This window comes from Physcomitrium patens, chromosome 15 (assembly GCF_059467195.1).
Source record: "Physcomitrium patens ecotype Gransden chromosome 15, ASM5946719v1, whole genome shotgun sequence".
In the NCBI taxonomy this organism is placed as follows: Eukaryota; Viridiplantae; Streptophyta; class Bryopsida; order Funariales; family Funariaceae; genus Physcomitrium; species Physcomitrium patens.
Genome location: NC_143424.1, coordinates 15,092,513 through 15,114,789, shown reverse-complemented (window position 1 = coordinate 15,114,789; position 22,277 = coordinate 15,092,513). Strand labels below are relative to the sequence as shown.

The 22,277-nt window shown below is 43.0% G+C and overlaps 6 protein-coding genes, 1 long non-coding RNA gene and 1 other non-coding gene across 13 annotated transcripts; 4 read left to right on the top strand and 4 right to left on the bottom strand.

The window, feature by feature from the left end:
* Window positions 1-867: 867 nt before the first annotated feature.
* On the bottom strand, window positions 868-1,775 carry LOC141046264 (putative cytochrome c oxidase subunit 5C-1). Its single transcript, XM_073539155.2, has 2 exons — window positions 1,579-1,775; window positions 868-1,189 (listed from the first exon to the last, which is right to left on the bottom strand). Exons 1-2 carry the CDS (start codon window positions 1,682-1,684, stop codon window positions 1,089-1,091), a joined length of 207 nt encoding a protein of 68 aa, XP_073395256.1. The 5' UTR covers window positions 1,685-1,775; the 3' UTR covers window positions 868-1,088.
* An 822-nt stretch (window positions 1,776-2,597) lies between these two features.
* LOC149987773 (uncharacterized) lies at window positions 2,598-4,488 on the bottom strand. Of its 5 annotated transcripts, none has more exons than XR_016506795.1 (3): window positions 3,958-4,488; window positions 3,740-3,858; window positions 2,598-3,038 (listed from the first exon to the last, which is right to left on the bottom strand). It is a non-coding gene; the product is annotated as an uncharacterized LOC149987773 (long non-coding RNA). The 5 variants fall into 5 exon arrangements; XR_016506792.1 differs by having other exon boundaries at window positions 2,598-3,012; window positions 4,003-4,476; XR_016506793.1 differs by having other exon boundaries at window positions 4,003-4,472.
* A 75-nt stretch (window positions 4,489-4,563) lies between these two features.
* Window positions 4,564-6,620, top strand: LOC112292864 (uncharacterized). The gene is made up of 5 exons (XM_024541776.3): window positions 4,564-4,693; window positions 5,035-5,572; window positions 5,828-5,957; window positions 6,127-6,171; window positions 6,454-6,620. The coding sequence occupies exons 2-5, from the start codon at window positions 5,167-5,169 to the stop codon at window positions 6,509-6,511; spliced, it is 639 nt and encodes a 212-aa protein (XP_024397544.1). The 5' UTR covers window positions 4,564-4,693; window positions 5,035-5,166; the 3' UTR covers window positions 6,512-6,620.
* A 1,143-nt stretch (window positions 6,621-7,763) lies between these two features.
* LOC112292867 (ribulose bisphosphate carboxylase small subunit, chloroplastic) lies at window positions 7,764-8,756 on the top strand. The gene is made up of 2 exons (XM_024541779.3): window positions 7,764-8,152; window positions 8,348-8,756. The coding sequence occupies exons 1-2, from the start codon at window positions 7,832-7,834 to the stop codon at window positions 8,573-8,575; spliced, it is 549 nt and encodes a 182-aa protein (XP_024397547.1). The 5' UTR covers window positions 7,764-7,831; the 3' UTR covers window positions 8,576-8,756.
* A 1,837-nt stretch (window positions 8,757-10,593) lies between these two features.
* LOC112292865 (ribulose bisphosphate carboxylase small subunit, chloroplastic) lies at window positions 10,594-11,538 on the bottom strand. The gene is made up of 2 exons (XM_024541778.3): window positions 11,150-11,538; window positions 10,594-10,954 (listed from the first exon to the last, which is right to left on the bottom strand). Exons 1-2 carry the CDS (start codon window positions 11,468-11,470, stop codon window positions 10,727-10,729), a joined length of 549 nt encoding a protein of 182 aa, XP_024397546.1. The 5' UTR covers window positions 11,471-11,538; the 3' UTR covers window positions 10,594-10,726.
* Window positions 11,539-11,683: 145 nt separating this feature from the next.
* Window positions 11,684-14,112, top strand: LOC112292868 (uncharacterized). The gene is made up of 2 exons (XM_024541780.3): window positions 11,684-12,978; window positions 13,360-14,112. The coding sequence occupies exon 2, from the start codon at window positions 13,453-13,455 to the stop codon at window positions 13,990-13,992; it is 540 nt and encodes a 179-aa protein (XP_024397548.1). The 5' UTR covers window positions 11,684-12,978; window positions 13,360-13,452; the 3' UTR covers window positions 13,993-14,112.
* A 168-nt stretch (window positions 14,113-14,280) lies between these two features.
* On the bottom strand, window positions 14,281-14,364 carry TRNAY-GUA (transfer RNA tyrosine (anticodon GUA)). Its single transcript is given in 2 exon segments — window positions 14,281-14,316; window positions 14,328-14,364. It is a non-coding gene; the product is annotated as a tRNA-Tyr (tRNA).
* Window positions 14,365-14,981: 617 nt separating this feature from the next.
* LOC112292862 (2-carboxy-1,4-naphthoquinone phytyltransferase, chloroplastic) lies at window positions 14,982-19,057 on the top strand. 2 transcript variants are annotated; one of them, XM_024541769.3, is made up of 12 exons: window positions 14,982-15,346; window positions 15,495-15,698; window positions 15,861-15,964; window positions 16,185-16,256; window positions 16,443-16,581; window positions 16,843-16,943; window positions 17,229-17,328; window positions 17,671-17,709; window positions 17,837-17,947; window positions 18,271-18,336; window positions 18,508-18,626; window positions 18,762-19,057. In XM_024541769.3, exons 1-12 carry the CDS (start codon window positions 15,128-15,130, stop codon window positions 18,763-18,765), a joined length of 1,278 nt encoding a protein of 425 aa, XP_024397537.1. In that variant the 5' UTR covers window positions 14,982-15,127; the 3' UTR covers window positions 18,766-19,057. The 2 variants fall into 2 exon arrangements, with proteins under 2 accessions (XP_024397537.1, XP_090112707.1); XM_090256581.1 differs by having other exon boundaries at window positions 14,982-15,362.
* The last annotated feature ends 3,220 nt before the right edge of the window (window positions 19,058-22,277 follow it).

Here is a 22,277-nt window from a genome sequence, read left to right as displayed (position 1 = left end):
TTTCAACAGCTCAAAGCGTCAGGGTTAAAGCTGAAATGACCGGTGATTTGACAGTTTCGCAGAGGATTTCACCAACTTTTCCCGAAAACTTTAAGGTCAAGGTATAGGAGGATGTAATACCAACCCTAGCTCGTGTTCATGACGATTCAGTACATCAAGACTACGGTATATAAGTAACGCTTTCCCTTGGTTGCTCATGCTCACGATTCCCAGCACCCTAGGGATCAAATGACAATGAGTAACACCAGTAGAACCTCATTTGAATTTTGAAAGAAGATTTTACGATGAATACAACACGATTCTATTGCACCAACAGTGTGAAGTATTTACGTCAGTGCATGTGAGTATCAGACGAGGCACTAATGTAATTGGTAGACACAAACCGATTTGATATTTGTTCCAGGTATCAGACATAGCATTTATATGTTACACCTGATAGATAAAAGGCTTCAAGCTTGTCACATAGTATCAAAATTCGAAAATCGAAAATCAAGATTCCTCAATACTCAATACTGCGCAAATCGTCCCAGATGCTTAGCCAACACACCTCAAAGCCAAACGACTTCACAAATCACACTGAAGCACCTAAGCCCGAAAAAATACAGGTTGATCATCCTTTGGAAATCAGCCTCTGTGAAAAGAATTATAAGGATTACCAACCCCGCTAAGCAGTCAGCGTTTGTTAGTTTGAGAAATCATAATTCATAAGATGTTAAACAGTCGTAGATTTCTCAGGGAACCATAACATAAGACAACCTAGGTTATTGCAGCACGCAGGATACACATCCAAACGCACAATTCCTTTCATCATACAAATAATTACTTGGGAAGCCTTTGCAACCCTGCAGAAAATCCGACGAGTAATCGTAAGAATTAATTGGACACTTTCAATTCATCCTTTAAGAATCGTCTCTTTTCATTGATTCAAGATGGGCTTTCGAAGGGTCCTTAACACTTATACGCTAGAAACCAGTGATTTCCCATGATAACTTGCAGCATAAAGCAGGAATGGACACAGCCAGATTCTCGATACACGAGACCTGAGCAAGATGAGAACAAAGTAAACCACTTCCAAACAATTGTCGCGTTTACTCTGCGTTCACCGTGATTTCTCCTGCCTCCAATCTCGCATAGAATTCTTCCGTCTTGCGGCGCTCATTCAAATGATGAATCTTCCAAAATGACCCACCTGTCATCCCACACAAGAAGCCACAAAAACGCTGATTTCTAAGAAGAAGAAGAAGATGCTCACACAATGAAACATTTCGGCATCTACGTCACCGCAAACAAGACTCTGCAAAATAAAAATAAAATAAAGTATATCACTATCTTCCCTTCCGCCTGGCAGTGCTTTCACTAAGAACGTCGATTAAAGCAAAGACACGTATAGTATCACAAACATAATCAGCAACCAGAAAATTGCTAGAAAACCTAAAACTCGTGGTTCAACCTAGCCCCATAGATTCGAAATCCACACCCAAACCACAACGATACAGAAAACCCAACAAATTTCGCAACCGAAACCCGTCCCCGATGCACAAAAAATGAAGCCCAACTTCGGAGTCCACCCACACTCACCGAAAATCCCAAGGCCGATACCATAAAAAATTTCCTTCACGAGGTTGGGGCTGGCTTTGTTCGCCTGCGCAGCGACGTGCGCGGGCAACTTAGCTGCGGCAGTCATGGTTGGTTGCTAACTAGCGCACGCCCTACAGCGAAAAAAACAATTCACACAGCAGAAGGATCAACGGAAAATTGCCACAATACACAATCGCCGGGACGGTCACCGAAATGAAGCATGATCAGAGACGCGGTTCAAGACCCCGGAGGGCTCCATTCACGAGGTGGCTCTTCAGTTCACATCTGGCTCACCGCTCTCGTCGCGAAGCTTCTATTCGCTAAGTTCCCCCCCCCCCAACTATCGTTAACTAATTCTCCATTGGGGTTAGTTAATCAGGGATTAGCGACGCAAATCACAGAGGTGGTGCCCCTGGTTTGTGCAGGTTTAATTTTATTAGGGTTTCGGGTGATGGGTTTGTTTGGAAGTTTTTCAGGAAGGGTCACGGATTTTAAACACATTTAGGGAGCTTGGTTTTGTCACTTGGTAGTGATGTTCTGGTTTTAAAGTGTTGCAATATGAATGATGATGGTGATATTAGTTTTCTTCATGCAGTTTTGTCTGTACACAACTTGTTTGACTTGTTATTTCAAGAGCCACGTTGTGTATACATCATTAGAACATTATTTTGCAAATAAATATATGCATAAGTGTGTGTTTGTGTGTATATATATGTATACATATACAAGACTTATCCCTGACATTTCTGTTTCTGAGAACAAATGTTATGCAATTGATTTTGGTCACTATTGCTAATTAGCTACAATACACAAGTAACATTTTGTGTTGTCCTTCCATTTACTTTTATGCTTGTAATCAGATCAAAGGAAAAAAGCATAACTGTGGAGTGGCTTTTTATTTATTTATTCATTTATTTTTATTTATTTATTTGAATTGAGATAATGGTAACAGTAACAGCTAATATTTCATTCATATCATTGCATTGGAATAAATTAAAGAACATCATCAAAGCTGAAAGTTGCAAGGAGTTTAAAATTGGTATTATATTCAAACTACAGAAAAGTTTGTTCGACAAACAACTTATTTGATGAACTATAAAAACAACAAGCAATTGAAGAGATAAACAAATGAAAAAAAAAGGTACTGAGGAAAAAGAAGACTAAAAGATCTTATCAACATAAAGGCTGAAAGTACACTAAACTTTGCTCTATAATGTTCTTTTTTGAAACAGTAGGAAACACGTTTTGACTCGATTCCACATCCTAGAGATGTTGTCACACTGATAAAAAGAATGTCACTTTTTTCACTCTTATTGAAGTGAATTAGATGTTTGTATATGTAATGTATCAGAAAGTAAGCAAGGGAAGCAACACCAGGACCTCATTCGAATTGTATCATTGTAATAAGGACCTTGTTTACATAATGTATGTTACCTGGTAGAAAAATCTCAAAGTAAGAGCTGCAGCCACAGACATGGAGAAACAGATTGTAATAACAGATTACTAAAGTATTCCCTAATTACTATATACATACATATATACATGTGTGTGTGTGTGTGATGATCGAAATCAAGTGAAAATTAAATTCGTTTTTGTAGGTGTTAGAGCATCAGAGTGGTTACTGATGCAGCATCTTGCAAGAAGTCAATAGAACAGAATTCCCAGTTGCAGCAGGATGCTTTTAACTCCAGATCATGACCCACAATTGCACCGATACAATTGTGATTCATTCACAATATTTAGTAACCTCTACTTTAGTCACATTACCTTCAATTACAACATCTAAACCTCCTACGAATTCCAAACCTTAGTGTTTCATTTGCATAACCAGTCTTTTCGCAGCTTACAACAGATAATTTAAGATATACAACCATTTTCTAATTTTAGAAGGAATATGCTGCCAGAACCTCGAGGATAAGGAAGCTCTGGTGCTTTCCAAGAACGAATTCTTGGACAACATGTTATGAGGTAGACGAAGCGCTAAAGCAACGTCAAATTAGAGCATTTTACTTCAGTTTTCTTCCACACTGTTGTGCTAGACTTTGTGGGGAAAACACAGGTTTAACGCCTGGATCAATAACAGTTAAGAGAAATGGGTTTGAATCCATGACGACAGTTTGGTGGAGGAACTGTGCACAGAGGTTTAAGAGATGAAGCTTACATGATGCCGAGGGAGCTTGCTGGAGTTCTGCAGGCCATGGCCACCTTCCGCCCTCGCAGCTTTCTCGGTCCAATCCGTGGCAACGTCCCCCCGTGTTACGATTGCGAAGTGAATCTTCTCTGTGGGAGCAAGGCGATTACTCTTTGCTCAAGCGCAGAAACAACGAGCAGTACCTGCTTTACATCAAAATTTCAAAGAAAGGGCAAGAGGGTGGTTACAACTAGGTTGTGACTGTTCGCTGGGTCTGTTTCAGCGTCTCTTACTTTCGCAGACACACGTAGTATTGGCAAAAGTGCCAGTAACGACACCGCATGTTCGGAGCCTTGTAAATGTAAGCACTGCACTTTTCCTGCAGCCAGGTGAACAAGTCTGTTCCACAAACCATAACTCAACAGAACCCCGCAGGTCGATTTCAAAGAGTCTCCCACGTGCTTCAACTGACACCCAGCATTCAAAAAGCACAACTGAATGCACGTCTTCACCAGAATGGCTGTAATGTCGTGTGTGTGATAGAGGAATTCCAGGTTCACGACGCCCTTCAATCTTTACCCGCAACTGCACACTCTCAGATGTTCACCGGTGGGTGGATTGAGTGATGAATCGAGAACACCGAAGTAGCTGTGAGCCATCCAGCGCCTCACGATTCCGCCTGGTCTTGAGCTCGCGGTCAAGACAGACACACGGTGCTCACCGGGGCGACCTGAGCTACTTGCAACCCCACCAGATTGACGATCGTATGGCCAATACTGGACATCCGACGAGGAAAGAGTGCAAGAAAAAAGCTCCATTTCGTTGAAGTCATCCTTCCACGTGGCGAACCGCAGTTAGCAGAGTATCTCCCCGCTCGAAGCTTATCGGTTCTTCAGCAGCTGCAAGGAAAACAGATGATTCTGAATTTCGAATCAACGTTCAGTCTCAACCTTGAAGCAGTCTCAACATTCATGGCTGAGCATGGTATTAAAATTCTTCTCATTCAACTCTGCACGTTTTTTTGTTGAATTGTAGATACGAACTTCGATTCTGTGTGATAGTTTGTGCTGTAGGGAGACCCGATGGTGGTTTTCCTTTGAGCTTATTTGCCTGCCTCGGAAGGTCGACCAACACCAGCTTGGTTGAGTCCGAAGCAGCATGTGTCTAATCCTAGTTTGTGAGGGCCGCATTGAAAGGGATTTACGCATTGAGTGGAGTGATGTGGAGATAGTACAGAACTTTCAAGTTTGAAGTTAATTGGGTTATCCGACACCAAGTTCTGTGGTGGATTCAATAGGCCTGACCTTCTTCCTTCATGTTTCCAGGTTTTGCCAATGTAGTACAGTTTGAATTCCGCTGAACCCCGGTTGATGCATTGAAGTGAGTCTACCCTGATTTGTGAGAAAGAAGTCTACGTATGTGTATTTGTGCATCTATCCTTTTCAGACACATTGTCAATGTCGTCTCTTACTTGGTCATTAGGTCGTGTCACCCTAGTTTTCCACTGCGCAATTCCCTCCTCAAGGCATTCCAGGTCTTCTTCGCAACAGCTTTCCTGCCGAAGGTTGAGCTGCAATTGCGCCTTGCCTAGACTTTCTACTTCTGCTACACCCAAAACCCTACAATCAACCATTGAGAGTCTCCACAGCGGTCCTGAACTCCAAAGCAAAATCATAGTCAGTTCTTCAGGACCCGAACATTCTTCTGTTCAACCAGACCAGAAACCTCCCCCCTTCCATGACTACCATAGAAGCGTATTGCAAAGTGTGCTATCTTTGGTTGTGGCATTGACAATGACGATCGGCATTCAAGGGGCTCCGTCCTCCCGAGACACTTTTGAAGATGTCCCACAAACCCTTTCTGGTAAGAGAACTTCCCCTTCGCACTTACTGTGAATTTAATCTTCGAAAACTTCAGATTCCGTGAGCTCTCCCGAGTGAGTCCATGGTTCTCTTGAAGCTTTGTAAGAATGAAGTGCAGCCCTTATTCGAAATCCAGCTATTTTATTGACAGCCACTAATGATAATTTTGTATGGAGTTCACAGATACGCATAAGTTTTCTTAATATTCTACATGAGTTCCCCCATGTATGTGAGACTAATTGGAAGAGTGATGCAGGAGGAGACAAGGGGCAAAGAATTCAGAAACCGAAGTCGGCTAAGGCGGAATCGTGTACGAGGAAATGTGTATCTACATGTATTAGAGGAGGAGCTGGGGCACCAGGCGAGGGTCCTCTTAACGTTCGAAGGTCATCCTCTTTTTGACTCGATTTTTTCGTGTAGTGTACATTCATCGGCTTAATTTAGATCATGAATGAGTACTTTGGAAGACGGACCTGTGTGCATTCATAAAGAATTAAGAAGAGTTGAAACTGGAAACTCGCAGACATTTACTTTTTATGATTGAGTGTTCTGCAGGCCACTAGTGGTGTTCAAGGAAGGCTTTCGAAGCCGACAGTACTGGTACGTAAACTTCTTGTCAGTTTTGAAACCAGTCGCATCGCTGTGCTATTTTTGTCTCATTGATTCAGATGTTTCCAGTTATCTATTTTGTGTATCATAGCCTCCAAAAGGTCGGAAGGATTTTGGACTAATTAGTCGATTCAACAGAAGGGCTCGCTGACCTTTGTAATTTTCCTCAAGTTAAATTATTGGCGCACCTATTGTGAGAATGCAATGGTAGTTCATTGCATGCCCTCCCACACGATCATCTCACGCTTTCTGAGGGTCTGGGTGGTTTGGCAGCCTTATCGAGTGCAGTGAAATCTGCAACTTAATCGGCGATGGTGACGATGGACCATGACTTGGATTGGTGCCACTATGGTTGACTTGTAGAAGTACCTAGCAGGCCCGTGCTCAACTGCACTTCATTTATTGAAATAAAAAGGAAATGTCTGTTTCAAGTTTCAGTATCTCCTAGGTGCAATGCCTAAGGCTGTTCTTGCAGTTTGCAATACAGTCCAGGAATGCTTTAATTTATTGAGGTACCGACTTTACAGAAAATGCAGCGTAACATCTTTCGTCTTGCATTTCGGAGAAGTACCCTGTATTTAGAAAGTAGTTTCCTTTTCAACTATCAATATGATGTGAATCTCAACATCATATGCAAAAGACCGAGATTGCACATGAATTTTTACTGCAATTCCAATCCACCTTGAGAGAGAAACAATGGCGCAGGGCTGTTAGAAACTAATTTTCAGCTGATACTATGCTGTTGTAGCACTGGAGTATTGTGTAGCGATGCTTATCGCGGAACGACAAAGGATTTCAGAAATGCGTCCTTCTTTGCCATGGGCACTAGAACATTGTTCATAAAAGATGATTCACTGTAGTACACTTGCTTTCGGTTCCATTACGGAACTCGACAAAATCACGTTGTGAATTTGAAGTCATCCAGCACTTCTCCTGGGCGGTGTGCGGTTCAGTTGCAAACCTTGCATCTGACTGGCCACCAATGCTTGCATCTGCAAGTTTTGCACAACATCAAATTTGAGATTCACCACAATTGTTCAAGCACCAGCCCCACATGATTTTCTGGCACCGAACCACAATTGCTGGAAACAATGTCGCTCAGCTGTGACGTTTTCTCAAACGTCCTTGCGCTGAACTCATTCACTCTTGCAAAACGAATGTGGAGTCCTTAACATAGTCTCCACGGATAACGCCAACTCAAGAACAGAACCATTGCCACTACCCCAAGAGGCAAAGTTACCCTGCGCACCCTCACCTCCGCACAACCCAACGTGAGGACATCAAAATTTTAACCCCAAGAAGGACACCGAATACTGTGGAATTGGTTCAGAACGCGAAGCTCGCCACTCTCATCTCGCTTTCCAGCTTGACCTCAGAGACAACTGTTGAACGCGAGGTCAACCTCGCACTTTCTCATCACTTGGAAACCGCATTCATGAGTGAAGTTGAGCGGAAGAAGTGGATTGATCCAGCATGTGGACATGATCTATCGTCTTCTCTCCACCTTTCGCTCGAGTTCGGATGAAGCAGTTTTTGTAGCTTTTAAGCATGCCTCTCCCCCGATCACCCCCACCTTCAGCACAGCAACTGCCAGAGCGTGACAAGCCTCCTCGACTTCCGAGCAAGTCAATCGTTCACACCGTTCTCAGCAATGGCTTCCGTTGTTGCCGCCTCCAGCGTTGTGGCCCCAGCCACCTTTGTGGCTGCGTCGTCGTCGGTGTCGAACTCGAAGTCGAACTCTGTGAAGGCATTCTCTGGCCTGAAGAGCGCCACGTTGTTCACCAGCAAGGCCGAGACCCTGAGCTCTGTCCAGAACGGCAGCCGTGTGCAATGCATGCAAGTGTGGAACCCCATCGGGCAGACCAAGTTCGAGACCTTCTCGTACTTGCCCCCACTGTCGGATGACGCCATCGCCAAGCAAGTGGAGTACATGATCCAGCAGAAGCTCATCCCCTGCCTCGAGTTCGACGTGGTAAGATTTCGGTTTCGAAATTGTGGGTTCCAGAACTTAGACGAGAAGCCACTGTCTCAATTCGTGTCAATTTTGATGAATGATGTGGTGAGAGGAACTCGGATATTGAGAGCAATGTTGTCGATGTGCGTGATCCGTGAGCAATTCTGGCAGTTGGGTATGTCCTGATGAGGAAGTGGACTTGTGTGAGAGCAGAACTCGAACGGAGTGTCTCGGGCCAACAACTCATCCCCAGGATACTACGATGGTCGGTACTGGACCATGTGGAAGCTGCCCATGTTCGGGTGCCAGGACTCCGCGCAGGTGTTGAGGGAGATCGAAGAGTGCAAGAAGACCTTCCCCGGCTGCTTCGTGCGCGTGCTCGGCTTCGACAACGTAAAGCAAGTCCAGATCTGCGGGTTCCTTGTCGCCAGGCCCAACTAAGTGATTGATTGATTGATTGGTTCAGTGTCCCAGCATCGCTCAGGACTAGCGCAGTTGCTGACCTAAATGTGGGTAGCAGCCCTTGTACCATAGACAGTCCAATGGAATTGCATGGAGAAACTGGTCGCGAGCTGATTTTTTGAATAACAAGACGTTTGCGTCAGAATGTGTTGAAATCAAATTTCTGTTATTGTCTTGTTTTGTTTGTTTTGGCTGCCAAAAATTTTAAATCCAGCTATTTACAGGTATGAGCAAAAAGAGAGAAAAGAGAAAATTTCTTCATCTTAATGAGCAGAGGATGTTTGCACCAGTAATTGGAACTGAGACTAGTCAACTATTTTAATAATAAACTCTAGGATGCGGAAAATGGTGCTATCTATCATGTCTGATTGCTTAAAAAATAAAATAAATACCTGATTGTTTGTGTATAAATAATCTCTTCTTGTGTTATTTACTTCCAACAAATTTGCCACAGTACTAGAAATACATCAGCCAATTAGCATCTTCTACTGTGATACAAAATGATGCACATATTTTGCAACAGGATATAAATAGTATTTTTCTCATGTGCTAAGGAATGATTAAGAAATACATATCTGGTATCTCATATCATGTAGTAAAAAAGGATATGAAAAGTGACTGAAACATATTTTTTTGCTTTTAAGAAAACAACGATAAAAAAATTGTGAGCAGTACATTTTGTGAACATAATTATGAATATTTTTTATTCTTGTTACAACTAAAACTAGATTTTTTTGTAGAATATTATATATAACATAGATAATAATAAAAAATAAAAATAAAATAAATAATCTGCTTAAAACATTTAGCAAAAATGTATGCTTGTGTTGACTACAATATTTTCAACTAATAGATGATTTCTTAACTTATATTCAAATATTATTAAATTTCAATATTTTATTGTGAAATCAAATACACAAATACAAATTAATGACCATGGCATTCTGTAAAATTATTATCATTTTTATTTAATGCTGTGGAAGACATCACAAACATAGACATTTTAATAGAAGACATCACAAACATAGACATTTTAGATTGAGAAGCGACGCTCCCACGGATTCAATCTCGCAACAGAACCGCATTCGAGGAGGCTGCTTTGAGCACCAATGTCAGACGCCTGACAAGTCTCATTAAAACAGAGCAACAACTATTACGGATCTCAGTGTTTCTGAAGATGCGCCGACGAAGTCTGAACCTCTCGAGACTATCACCAATCTCGAGTCACTCGTACATACCGAATAAGGAAAGAACCCATTAGTTCTGCCACGTCAGTGCTGGATACAAGTTCTCTTAGATAATACTATTGTTATCATGAGTTTCTGTGAAGAGGAGTTGTTCGACTTGCTGGAGGCTGCATGTTTCGTTCGATTGGTTCTAATCCTGTGTTTGCAAAGATCGAGCGGAAACAATCCCCATAGGCTGACAGTCCATGGAGAACAGAGCAAATGAAGTCTTCGCAGTGCCTATTCAAGTGACTCAATGATGAAGAAATATGGATGAGTCGACGTCTATAAGTCACTTTTGCCAATCTGCACTGCAATCATTGACCACCAAACAGATCTGGATTTTTGCTTACGCTACTTATCATTGAGCAGAATAATCCGGGTGCAGAGCTTGAATTCCAACGCTGCTCGAGGTCGTCCAACTGGGTACGTAAGTTAAAATGATGGTATGCTCGCTGACTAAAATCAGCTATAACTGCAACCGCTTTGGTGCAATCACATAGATTCGCATTTGGGGCTTCCAACGGTGTAACTTACCTTGAACCATAGTACCGTTGCGACAATATCTAAAGTTGAATGCTACGTCGATCACGGGTAAGCAGGAAGTTAGGAACCTCAAAGATCCGACAATAGGTGTCAATAAACAAATCTTTCGCGGTCTATTTCTCCAGTAAAATGCACCACCGTTCATTATTTTACCAATGCATATCACAGGGGGCAATACCGAAATCCGGAAAAACGGGAAAAGAACGAGACAGGAGGAGATGCGACTTTCAAAATCCAAACGAATAGAAGTTCCATTATAGACTGTCTATGGTACAAGGGCTGCTACCCACATTTAGGTCAGCAACTGCGCTGGTCCTGAGCGATGCTGGGACACTGAACCAATCAATCAATCAATCACTTAGTTGGGCCTGGCGACAAGGAACCCGCAGATCTGGACTTGCTTTACGTTGTCGAAGCCGAGCACGCGCACGAAGCAGCCGGGGAAGGTCTTCTTGCACTCTTCGATCTCCCTCAACACCTGCGCGGAGTCCTGGCACCCGAACATGGGCAGCTTCCACATGGTCCAGTACCGACCATCGTAGTATCCTGGGGATGAGTTGTTGGCCCGAGACACTCCGTTCGAGTTCTGCTCTCACACAAGTCCACTTCCTCATCAGGACATACCCAACTGCCAGAATTGCTCACGGATCACGCACATCGACAACATTGCTCTCAATATCCGAGTTCCTCTCACCACATCATTCATCAAAATTGACACGAATTGAGACAGTGGCTTCTCGTCTAAGTTCTGGAACCCACAATTTCGAAACCGAAATCTTACCACGTCGAACTCGAGGCAGGGGATGAGCTTCTGCTGGATCATGTACTCCACTTGCTTGGCGATGGCGTCATCCGACAGTGGGGGCAAGTACGAGAAGGTCTCGAACTTGGTCTGCCCGATGGGGTTCCACACTTGCATGCATTGCACACGGCTGCCGTTCTGGACAGAGCTCAGGGTCTCGGCCTTGCTGGTGAACAACGTGGCGCTCTTCAGGCCAGAGAATGCCTTCACAGAGTTCGACTTCGAGTTCGACACCGACGACGACGCAGCCACAAAGGTGGCTGGGGCCACAACGCTGGAGGCGGCAACAACGGAAGCCATTGCTGAGAACGGTGTGAACGATTGACTTGCTCGGAAGTCGAGGAGGCTTGTCACGCTCTGGCAGTTGCTGTGCTGAAGGTGGGGGTGATCGGGGGAGAGGCATGCTTAAAAGCTACAAAAACTGCTTCATCCGAACTCGAGCGAAAGGTGGAGAGAAGACGATAGATCATGTCCACATGCTGGATCAATCCACTTCTTCCGCTCAACTTCACTCATGAATGCGGTTTCCAAGTGATGAGAAAGTGCGAGGTTGACCTCGCGTTCAACAGTTGTCTCTGAGGTCAAGCTGGAAAGCGAGATGAGAGTGGCGAGCTTCGCGTTCTGAACCAATTCCACAGTATTCGGTGTCCTTCTTGGGGTTAAAATTTTGATGTCCTCACGTTGGGTTGTGCGGAGGTGAGGGTGCGCAGGGTAACTTTGCCTCTTGGGGTAGTGGCAATGGTTCTGTTCTTGAGTTGGCGTTATCCGTGGAGACTATGTTAAGGACTCCACATTCGTTTTGCAAGAGTGAATGAGTTCAGCGCAAGGACGTTTGAGAAAACGTCACAGCTGAGCGACATTGTTTCCAGCAATTGTGGTTCGGTGCCAGAAAATCATGTGGGGCTGGTGCTTGAACAATTGTGGTGAATCTCAAATTTGATGTTGTGCAAAACTTGCAGATGCAAGCATTGGTGGCCAGTCAGATGCAAGGTTTGCAACTGAACCGCACACCGCCCAGGAGAAGTGCTGGATGACTTCAAATTCACAACGTGATTTTGTCGAGTTCCGTAATGGAACCGAAAGCAAGTGTACTACAGTGAATCATCTTTTATGAACAATGTTCTAGTGCCCATGGCAAAGAAGGACGCATTTCTGAAATCCTTTGTCGTTCCGCGATAAGCATCGCTACACAATACTCCAGTGCTACAACAGCATAGTATCAGCTGAAAATTAGTTTCTAACAGCCCTGCGCCATTGTTTCTCTCTCAAGGTGGATTGGAATTGCCATGAGAGGGAGACTGTGAATGAATGCGCGAAAGAAAGAGGTATACTTTATTATTAGCTAATTGTCTGTGACGAAGTCAAGCGTGGTGTGGCCACGAAAGTACAAATAATTCTTTTTTAACAGTTTTTTTTAATCTTATTCGTTATAAAAATATTGTTAGTACATATAGAAAGATGAGACAGTTTTAGGGGGCAGCTTTAAGTAGCGCCTATGACCTTCAAGCCCACCTTTGATGCCTTTTATTAATAATCTCAATAAAATTATGCCTTATCTTCATCCTATCTCCCGACAAGTTGTATTTTTCGACTGTTTTAAGTTGACATTCTCATTTCCATTCTTTGTTAACCTTTCACGTATTCTCCGACTCTGTTGCCCAATTTATGGGAGACTGCTTGAGTGTTGGTTACATGTGTCCGGAACCCTTGCTTGCGGAACCTAATTCGTTGTTTTGTTGCAACCAAAGTTTCTTTCTTCTCCACCATCCACAAAGACTTGAAGGAATTGGGGATTAGGGTTGCCGGAGGTGATGAGCCAGTGTACACCTTTGACTGCACTAATCACTCCATGTTTGTATTATTCTAACGTTCTTGTGAATGCCGAGGCAATGGGTATTTACAATATGTGAGCTCTGTTTAGTAGAGTGTACACTACACGCAAGGATTGTAGGGTGAAGTTCATGTCTGCGCTCTTGGGAATGATTGATCCCTGCTCGTATTCTTGTAATGATTTTAGCGTTTGCAGTGGAGCGTTGTAAAGATCTGGAGAGAATCGATTCACGAGGAGACGCTTTTGTTGCATTACTTGTCTTACGATTTGGCTTTGCGAGGGCTGCGGTATAGCCAGTTGAGGGTGTCTCGGGGGCGGAGAGAGAGGCTAGGGGTGCTAATCGTGCAGTTGTTCGCAGGTTTACTTCGCAGTTTGTGGAGAGGCGACTGTTGCATTGTGGAGTAAGTTTGGACTTTGCCGTACGTGAGGCTGGGATTCAGCGAGTGAGACGATGGAGGGGTTTGACAGCTTTCGCGAGATTAGCGGCAAGGAATTCGATAGATTGCGGGTGATGGCAGAGAAAGATCCAATCCTCAAGAAAAACCTAGAAATGTATGAGCAGATCTCGGGACGCAACCTCTCTGAGGCCGTTCGAAAGGAGCAAGAAGAGAATGACAAACGGTGGGACATTATGGTGGCTGACCAAGAAAAATTGCCGAAGGAGGAACAACCCAGGACGATGGGTGCGTTCAGCGACATGCTTGAGAAATATGGATTTAAGCCTCCGACGCCCGTCCCCGAGGCAGAGAGGAGCAAGGAAGGCGACTTCGGCGACTTCATGAATGCTTACGGAACCCGAGGGATGGACCTAATGGCCGACTACGAGATGAAGAGCGCTCCTAAGGTATCTAAGTGCGAGGAGTGCAGGAAAGACGCGAGCATGAGATGCAAGCAATGCGGACAGCCTTACTGCTCCAAGGAGTGCCAGACGAAGGCTTGGCCTACCCACAAAAGAATTTGCAAGCTGGTAGCTGCACAGCGAAGTTTCTGAATGTCATGTTGTAGACCCCCGTGAAGATGCATACCACATAGAAGTATTACTGAAAAAGGGATGTTTCGTGTTGCGAATAGGAAATCACAACAAACTTGAATTAAGAGCATTTTCCACTTATCTTCAGCCTCTTGCAGTTTTCCTTAAACCCGAATCCACAAATACGCGTCTGAGCTCTGCTTGTACACCTTCGGAATGCTTGCTGAACTTCGTCTTTCAAACCGGAAATGCCAATTCTACTGTGTACCTACAAAACGAAACTGCAGCGAGTGCCTGGGCAGAATCTAGTCCGACCAACCGGATTCGAACCAGTGACCTAAGGATTACTGTCGCCACTACAGTCCTCCGCTCTACCAACTGAGCTATGGTCGGAGCGCTCGAAGATGAGCTCGTTGTCTATGGCACAGAGTCTGTTTTATTTATAACCATTCTATGATCACTCTCTTGCACAGATATTGAACACCTAGAAATGCTTGGACATGGTCGAAGCTGATGTGTTCTATTAATAGTTTTTTTGGAGAAATAGATTGAATCGCAAATCTCGATGTCAAGGATGGTGCAGGGGAAGGACTCTAAATTTGGTGACACTCATGGAAAGAAGCATTTGGCAAGTTGACTTGTCGTGGAGGCCTCTTTTAGCAAACGCAGGAATGGTCACAGAGTTGTAGAATCGTGCACGCAGCAGTAGTGATTACCCAGTTTCTTTCGATTCATACCGCAATTGTGAGTGGATTATTGGAGGATCTTCTTCATTCGCTGAAAGTCAGACGTCATTCTGAAACATCGAGTGACGAATGACTGTAACGGGTCGTCATACCCGGTTTAGAAAGTTTTGTGACTTGTGAACAGTAATTTGGACCGCTATCCGATCTCCACCAATGGTTGGCGGTCGTAGGATGTGTTGTCCACTCGCAGGGCTCCTTCAGCCTCGGCGTCTCCAGCACTAGAAAGGGCTTCGGAGGTTTTGCTTGAGCCCCACATCACCCTGTAGAGACTAATTCTTGCAGTGTTTGTGAATTCTCGTTGCCCGCATGCCCTAACGAATTGTGTTTCGGCACTCCTTGAGGGGAGTCACCCTTGTGCAATGAATTTGAGTGGCATGTGACAAAGTTGGAAGCTGTAAGTGAGAGGAGCTATGGAGACAGCCTGCGGGATGCAGTGCTCGCTTCTGGTGAAGCCTAGCTGCTCTCATCTCCAAAGGAAGTCATATGATTGTAATGGGACTATTCGGAGTTGTGGTAATTCTGGGGGGCTTCTCTTGGGAAAGGGAAAGCGCATTGGAGTGCGCTCGAGTCTCCGAGTTGGTGACTTTTCTCGGCGACCATTGGCATCCACCTCAAGCGAGCGTTGCAATGTATGTTGGGTGGCAGGTTTGCCTCCATCTATATTTCATCTCATGGCAGGGAACTATGGTGATGGAGGTAGTGTAGGTTTTGGTCATTGAGCTATGTGGGTTGAAACTTAAGTTGCTGCATTAATTTTGCAGTAGTTTGTGAGTTCAGGTGGGGAAATGGATAAGAGAGGCACGAGTGCTGATCCCGCAACCAAGAGCCTCGAGCTCGGAGGTGGAGCTGGAGGGTGTGGCATCGGCAGAGCTGGATATGGTGACACCGAAAGAGGCTCAGGAGGAAGAGCTTAGCCAGGCCATTTTGATTTGGAGAGCTATCAAGCTTCCTCTGTATTCGGTTGCATTTATCCCTCTCACGGTTAGCAAATTCTTCTAAAACTTCGCAGGGTTTTTCCTAGAGCATGTTTGTATAAACCTAGAATTCTGCAATGAGGAGACATAGGAGCAAACAGAGAGCTTCTTAGGTTTTCTCGATTTTCCAGCTTCCGTTCTTCTAATTTAGCTCTGGTTATCTTTGAAGGTGGGAGCTGCAGCTGCTTATTTGCAGTCGGGTGTAATCAGCATGGGCCGTTACTGGCTGCTTCTGGGATCTTCTTTTCTTGTCATAACATGGCTAAACCTCAGGTTTATGAGCTCTAATTACACATCACCTGAAGTGCATCGTTTAAAGTAATGTATTCTCTCTAGGTATTTTCTAGTCTTTTCTAATCACCTGAAGTGCATCGTTTAAAGTAATGTATTCTCTCTAGGTATTTTCTAGTCTTTTCTAATGGACGCAGAGCCGACACCGCTAAAGGATCTGATTGTTTAGGGATCTGAGTTTTTTCCCATGATGTTTCTGCAGCAATGATGCCTACGATGCGGAGACAGGTGTGGATAAGGGCAAGAAGGAATCCGTCGTGAACATCACTGGAAGGTAAAATTATTTTATTTTAGTTTCTCAGCTGTTTCTGCAAGCTACAGTTTCAAAGGAAACGCAGACTATGGTTTTGTTCTGAAACTCCCAGCAACATTGTATCATTTTTTCAGCAGCTGTGGTTCGTGCAACATCGTCATCGTCTCTCCTATGTCTGTGCTCACATGTGGCTGATTGATCATGCAGCCAGAGAGGGGTACTCAGTGCTGCATATGCATGTCTTGTTTTGGGGGCTATGGGGATCGTAAAAGCTGCGCAACAAATTGGAGACATGCGAGTCGTTGCTCTCTTTTCTGCTGCTATTCTTTGCGGTTATGTTTATCAGGTCCGCTTCCTTCCAAGCTCATATCCGTTGTTTTTGGAATGTGGGTGGTACACTTGATAGCCGTAGCGTTGAATACGAAGAATAAGTAAACGGGATGGTAAATGATTACAGTTTACACTAAATGGTCGAACAGCAAGGAACAGTTGAATTTCGTGACATACCATGTGACTGGTTCTAGTGTTTGGTCCGCCGCATTTTTAAGTCCAATTTAGTGGTCTTTCTGTGGATTCTTAGCATCTCCGACATGAGTATCTCTTGCAGTGTCCTCCATTTCGGCTGAGCTACAAAGGCCTCGGCGAACCACTCTGCTTCGTGGCATTTGGCCCACTCGCCACAACTGGTTTTTATCTGTGTCATGCCAGGTATGCTGGACGTACTCCTCCACTGAACTCATATGGCTCGCAATGTATCGCCGCTACCGAAAGGGCAATCACCATGATACATGGATATCAAATCATTCAACATGGGCCCACTCAAAAGTCATGATTTAAATTGCCAATATTGTCAATATAAATGACTTCAGCATTGCAAGCTAAACGATTCTTTTCGGTAGCTAAGAAGTCAATGTTCTCTCAAGGTGTGACATAAATTTGGTCTTCTAATAAATTGTATCCAAGTCGTCTGATCTAAGGTCTGACTCGAGACAGTAAACTAGGGGCTTTGGCTGTGACGCCGACCGTGTTGGGAGCCGCGGTGCTTGTGGGGATCACAACTGCACTCATTCTCTTCTGCAGCCACTTTCATCAGGTGTGGAAATCCATACTCCAGCCTATGAATCTTTGACGACTTGAATATTCTCCGACAATCCCTTCTGGTTGCTCCAGAGTAGGGGACAGAATTCATTTGTGTTTGGTTATCTTTACTGTGAATGGATAGTAGCCAAAGTGGTATATTGCCATAGCAATTCGTAGCGAATATTCTGTTATCCACATGTAAAGCACTAGCCTGTTTTTCCACCTCATTATCCTCTTGAAGTTAGACAAAAAATACAACTTACATCTGAGTACTAATTTGCGACTTGATGAATGTATTTTTTCATCCCTCCTGAACACATGGAATTTTAACATATTTGTTATTTTCCTTCAACAGATTGACGGGGACCTCTCTGTGGGAAAAATGTCTCCGTTGGTACCTCTCTTATTCTCACTCTACACTTTCGTGATTAGGAGTTTCTGGCTTTGGATTACCACTGTATCTTGAAGAATTGTCTGAGTCGGAGACACTTGATTTAACTGTCGGCGATGGACTTCTTCAGGTAAGGCTTGGCACAGAGAAAGGGTCAAAAGTGGTGCAGGCGGCGGTGGTTTCACTCTACACCATTATCACCTTGCTCACCGCACTCAAGGCTTTGCCCGTAACCTGTTTTGTAAGTTACATTAGTCTTGTATTTCGTTCAATTTACGAATTTTCTCAAATACACTGATTCTGCTGTCGTTAGGATTATTAACTTTTCACAGAACTGAGATATTCCTAGAAAGCTTTCATGGACTTTAGTTCCCATTCTTTGCTTTATGAATGCTAACATGCTCAGAAACTTTTATTTATATATATATATATATATATATCCTGAATATTCACTTCCATTTAAATGATGATCAGCTGATTTACGAATTACCGCTTCATGACTAAAATAATCTCTATTTTTGAAGCTCACCAAATCCACTAAATCCGTGCATACTTCGAATGCAGGCTCTCTCGTTATTGACGGTGCCAATTGGGAGATTAGTGTTGCAGTTTATTGGCAAGAATCACGCTGTATGATGCACGACACCTTCTGCTCCATTGTCGTTGTAAATCATGAACATACAACCGAAGATTTTTCGAGCGTTGCGCTTAAGTAATCAATGGTTTGAATGTTTACTGGTTTTCTTTAATTCTTTTCAAATGCCATGCTGTAGACCTTATCATTCACATGTTTTGGAACAGAACAAAACCGTGATCTTCATGGCCAAATACTATTGCGTGCGGCTTCACGTAGCGCTTGGAGTTGCATTGAGTCTTGGCCTTGCGATTGCCCCCAGAATACCAGCTGCAGCTATGTTGTGGCACGTCTACTAACCCAATTCTCTTTCCTTTCTTGGATAACATGGTATCTGACGCAATGTTTCATGGCTCTGAGCCGCAGAAAATGAGTATAGTAGTACTCGATTAACGAACATCGTGTTTCTCAATCCTTACAGGTGAAGGCGTGTGTGAGTATGTGTGGAAGACCATGCCAAGCAACTCGCTGTTTTAGCTCGATTGCATAGTAACTAGCCTTGAATACGAGTTCGGCTCGCGTAGAACTTATTACAATGAGTAGAAAATCTTGATTATTCTGAGCAGCATTTGCATAATCTCTTATTCTCAAGTGGGACTAAATTTAAGCTCAGTTGCATTACATTTAACCCGTTGGGACAATGATTCACATGTGAAATGCAGGCGTATTGATAAAAGATCATTATCCGCGCAGTAAAAGTTCCCACGTTCTACACAATTCCTTATGAACAACTGTTGTTGGACATGATTGATCTCTGAAACGATGGCACGCAACTGAGCTTCTTGACTCAATTCTTTATTCAGAATTTGCTGCGTTCCAAGGGTCGTCTGCATTCTTTGCCACTTCTTTCATCTCCATTCCAGGCCCGAATGTGTCAGCGCTACACGCGGAACATGCTAAACTTTTCAGAGTCATAAGTTCACAGCGCGAAAAACCTCATCTCCTTCAAACCAAAACTGAATCCTTCTTCTTTCCAAGTTCTCTTCTGTCCATGAAACAAGTTCGAGTTTTACTGATTACCCACTTCTTCCAAGTTCCAATATTAGACTGACCCGCCTCACAGGTTTCAGACGCTACGCAATCTAACAACAGGGTATGAACTTGATCAAACATTCCTCTTTTGGACTATTTGACTGAAAGTAGAAGTTCACGGTTTTTGAGTCGTGTAAAAGCCAGGGTCTACACAGCGAAGTCTAAATGTGATGAAATGGTATACAACTCAGCAACTCGAATTGCAAACTCATGCTGAAGACACTGGGTGAATTGGTGGTGTGGATTCTATTATCCAAGGGCAGTAAAATAATAGAAGCTGAAGGAAAACAGGCCCACTGATAAGAAAAGCTCTTGTGAGACTGATGGAGATTTCAACTGGTGGGACTCCAGCAGATGGAGAATCTATCCTGACACAATAACAAAACAAAATATTAAAATATTAAAATATTAAAAAACTGCAAAAAGATAACTGAAGTCTACACTTGACTACTACTGCCGAATGTGACGCTGGTCATGATCAGTCACCCTCATTCTATCTATTTCTGGTCTCTGTGTTTCTATTTTTCCTTTCTTGTTTTCTTTCCAAGTCTTTTCCTTTGCATTGCTTTTCAATACATGGGTGATTGGTTTTCCAAAGGATGGATGAATGCATGTTGGATGTCTTGCTCCCGAATCTGTTCGTCTGTTTCTATTTGTCCGGAGTGGGTGTCTTTCCCCACTAGGAGCTAATCAGATCTCTTAGGCATCAGTTCCACTGTCAGAGGAATTTTCAGGGCATCCTGCCCCCTGCCCAGTGTCCCCAGCCCCTGCCCAAAAAATAGTTAAATTAAAGGGAAAAAAAAATGATTCTTATTTTTGATATAAGAAATTTTGATGTTTGAATGATAGTAAAGTTTTTTTATTTTTATTTTTTTTTGTGTTGTGTGTAAATAGTTTTGAAAGAGTGATACTAAAGCAAGCTTTCCTATTGATGGACAACTGCGAGACGATCTACAGGGCACCTTGCTGTCACCAAAACCCAGCTGCCATATGGCAAGGAGAAGAGTCTACGTGGCTGACAGGGGTTCAGCCAATCAGAGCCCTCCTGCATTGCATGTTTTCCTCAAGCTCCCAATCCCATCACCAACACAACAGTACAAGAGTAGATTTTAGGGCTTGAGTCCCAACATCTAGAACCTTCCCCTTAATTATCTGCTTCTTTTTCTCCTTCTTCGTCTTCGTTTTAGGGTTGCACCTTTGGATGATGTGGGTTCCTTTGAAATAATCTTCTTCTTCATTGATTTAGCGTTTATTTTTCTGAAGAATGTGAATTTGAAGCGGTGACATGAACACAACATATTCATATAGTTTTGTAGTTGTGTTTTTATTTCATCTAGACATGTATTTATTTATTTATTTATTTGTAAATATATATACATACTAAATAGCTATAATTGAATTTAGAAAAAGTAATAAGTTAACTAAACTGTGTTAGTGTGGCTAAGATTATGTTAATATGAGTATAAGAATTTTATTTATTTATTTATTTCGAGGTAAAAGAAATAAGGGAACCAACACAAGAATTAGGGGATCTTAACTGGAAAAGTAACATGAAAATATCAAAGTGTAAGGACAAAAGAGTATACATATATACATACCTATAAACACATTATTTATTTATTTCTATTCATATAAATATGTGCTGTACAATTGCAAATTAGAGTAACTAATTCACAGATATGAAAAGAAGTGGTATTTTAATCTGAAATTGAATGCTAAGATTTGAAATAGACGTATGTATGAGTGTGTGTGTACATATATATATATATCTATATATATATAAGTCACTTGTACAAACTTCGAACTTTAAATTCTAAAGAACCAGACCATATTTAAAACAGAGGATAAGGTAAAATTTCATAGTTTTTGGAGCAAAAAATCTCATAGTTCATTAACAATATTTAGAATACTTGTATTTTGAATTAATTTTCGAAACCGCTATAGTAAAAACAAAGAAAATAATCATTCGTCAACTAGCACACAACACTTTATTGTCATTAATTAGAAGTGTTCTTCATGGTAATTGACTTGCTAACAGGTTTAAGTGACATGTCCTCCACATTTACTTCCTTCTTCTCCTTCTTTAAAAACATCTCTGCCCCAAAAAACTTGCCACTATCTAAGCATCTCATCAAAAACTCACCACCACCACTACCACCACCATTGATGCTAATAACTATGATCGTAAAACAAACTCTTCCAACATTCCAATTTCCTCAATTAAGTTATGGATTTGTTTATTTATTTTTCATTTCATTTTAGTCAATAGAAGTAGAGTAGAAAATCCCCCACTATTTTGTCATATATATATATATATATATATATATGATGACGTGGAATGGGGGGGGGGAGGAAAACGAATTTAGGATTTGGGAATGGGGTGAAAATAGGACAGACAGGGAAAAGGAGAGAAAGAAAAGATAGAAAGAGTCCCTGATGAGGGAGGTGGGTGATGATAGCCCATTCTGCCCCATCACCCCACACATTATGATCAGCTGCCCTGCCTGCCTGCCCCTCCTGCCCTGCCCTTCCCTGCCCGTCCCCTGCCCCCCTGTCCCTGCCCTGTCTTGTGTACTCCCCCCCTGTTGCCAAAATCTGATTCTGATTTTCAACATCTAACTCCTCTCCCCCCCCCTCCTGTCTCTCTGTCTTAAACGTACCCCTCCTCCCCCTTCTGCCCTAATAATCCACCCTAATTGGCTGCCCCTCTTACGAGGAAGCCCCACCCTTCAAAGCCCTAATCTCAAAACCCTAATCCCCTGAACCCTCTCTCCCCCTCCCCCCCCTCTCTCTCTTCACTTTCTGCTATAGCAGTACAGCCCCAATTCTTCCCACTGTTAATTTATTTATTTCTGTGGACTGTGTGGTTGACATTTTATATTTGAACTGGCCACGTCTGCACAGT

Bases quoted from the DNA above. Each gene is read 5' to 3' on its own strand.
- LOC141046264 (XM_073539155.2), bottom strand. From the start codon at position 1,684: ATGACTGCCGCAGCTAAGTTGCCCGCGCACGTCGCTGCGCAGGCGAAC. The intron at 1,190-1,578 runs GTGAGTGTGGGT...GTGGGATGACAG, and splicing joins TATCGGCCTTGGGATTTTCG to GTGGGTCATTTTGGAAGATT.
- LOC112292864 (XM_024541776.3), top strand. From the start codon at position 5,167: ATGTCGTCTCTTACTTGGTCATTAGGTCGTGTCACCCTAGTTTTCCAC. The intron at 5,573-5,827 runs GTAAGAGAACTT...AGAGTGATGCAG, and splicing joins TGTCCCACAAACCCTTTCTG to GAGGAGACAAGGGGCAAAGA. The intron at 5,958-6,126 runs GTCATCCTCTTT...AGTGTTCTGCAG, and splicing joins GGTCCTCTTAACGTTCGAAG to GCCACTAGTGGTGTTCAAGG.
- LOC112292867 (XM_024541779.3), top strand. From the start codon at position 7,832: ATGGCTTCCGTTGTTGCCGCCTCCAGCGTTGTGGCCCCAGCCACCTTT. The intron at 8,153-8,347 runs GTAAGATTTCGG...GTGTGAGAGCAG, and splicing joins CCTGCCTCGAGTTCGACGTG to AACTCGAACGGAGTGTCTCG.
- LOC112292865 (XM_024541778.3), bottom strand. From the start codon at position 11,470: ATGGCTTCCGTTGTTGCCGCCTCCAGCGTTGTGGCCCCAGCCACCTTT. The intron at 10,955-11,149 runs GTAAGATTTCGG...GTGTGAGAGCAG, and splicing joins CCTGCCTCGAGTTCGACGTG to AACTCGAACGGAGTGTCTCG.
- LOC112292868 (XM_024541780.3), top strand. From the start codon at position 13,453: ATGGAGGGGTTTGACAGCTTTCGCGAGATTAGCGGCAAGGAATTCGAT.
- LOC112292862 (XM_024541769.3), top strand. From the start codon at position 15,128: ATGGAGACAGCCTGCGGGATGCAGTGCTCGCTTCTGGTGAAGCCTAGC. The intron at 16,257-16,442 runs GTAAAATTATTT...TTGATCATGCAG, and splicing joins GTCGTGAACATCACTGGAAG to CCAGAGAGGGGTACTCAGTG. The intron at 17,948-18,270 runs GTAAGTTACATT...CTTCGAATGCAG, and splicing joins CTTTGCCCGTAACCTGTTTT to GCTCTCTCGTTATTGACGGT.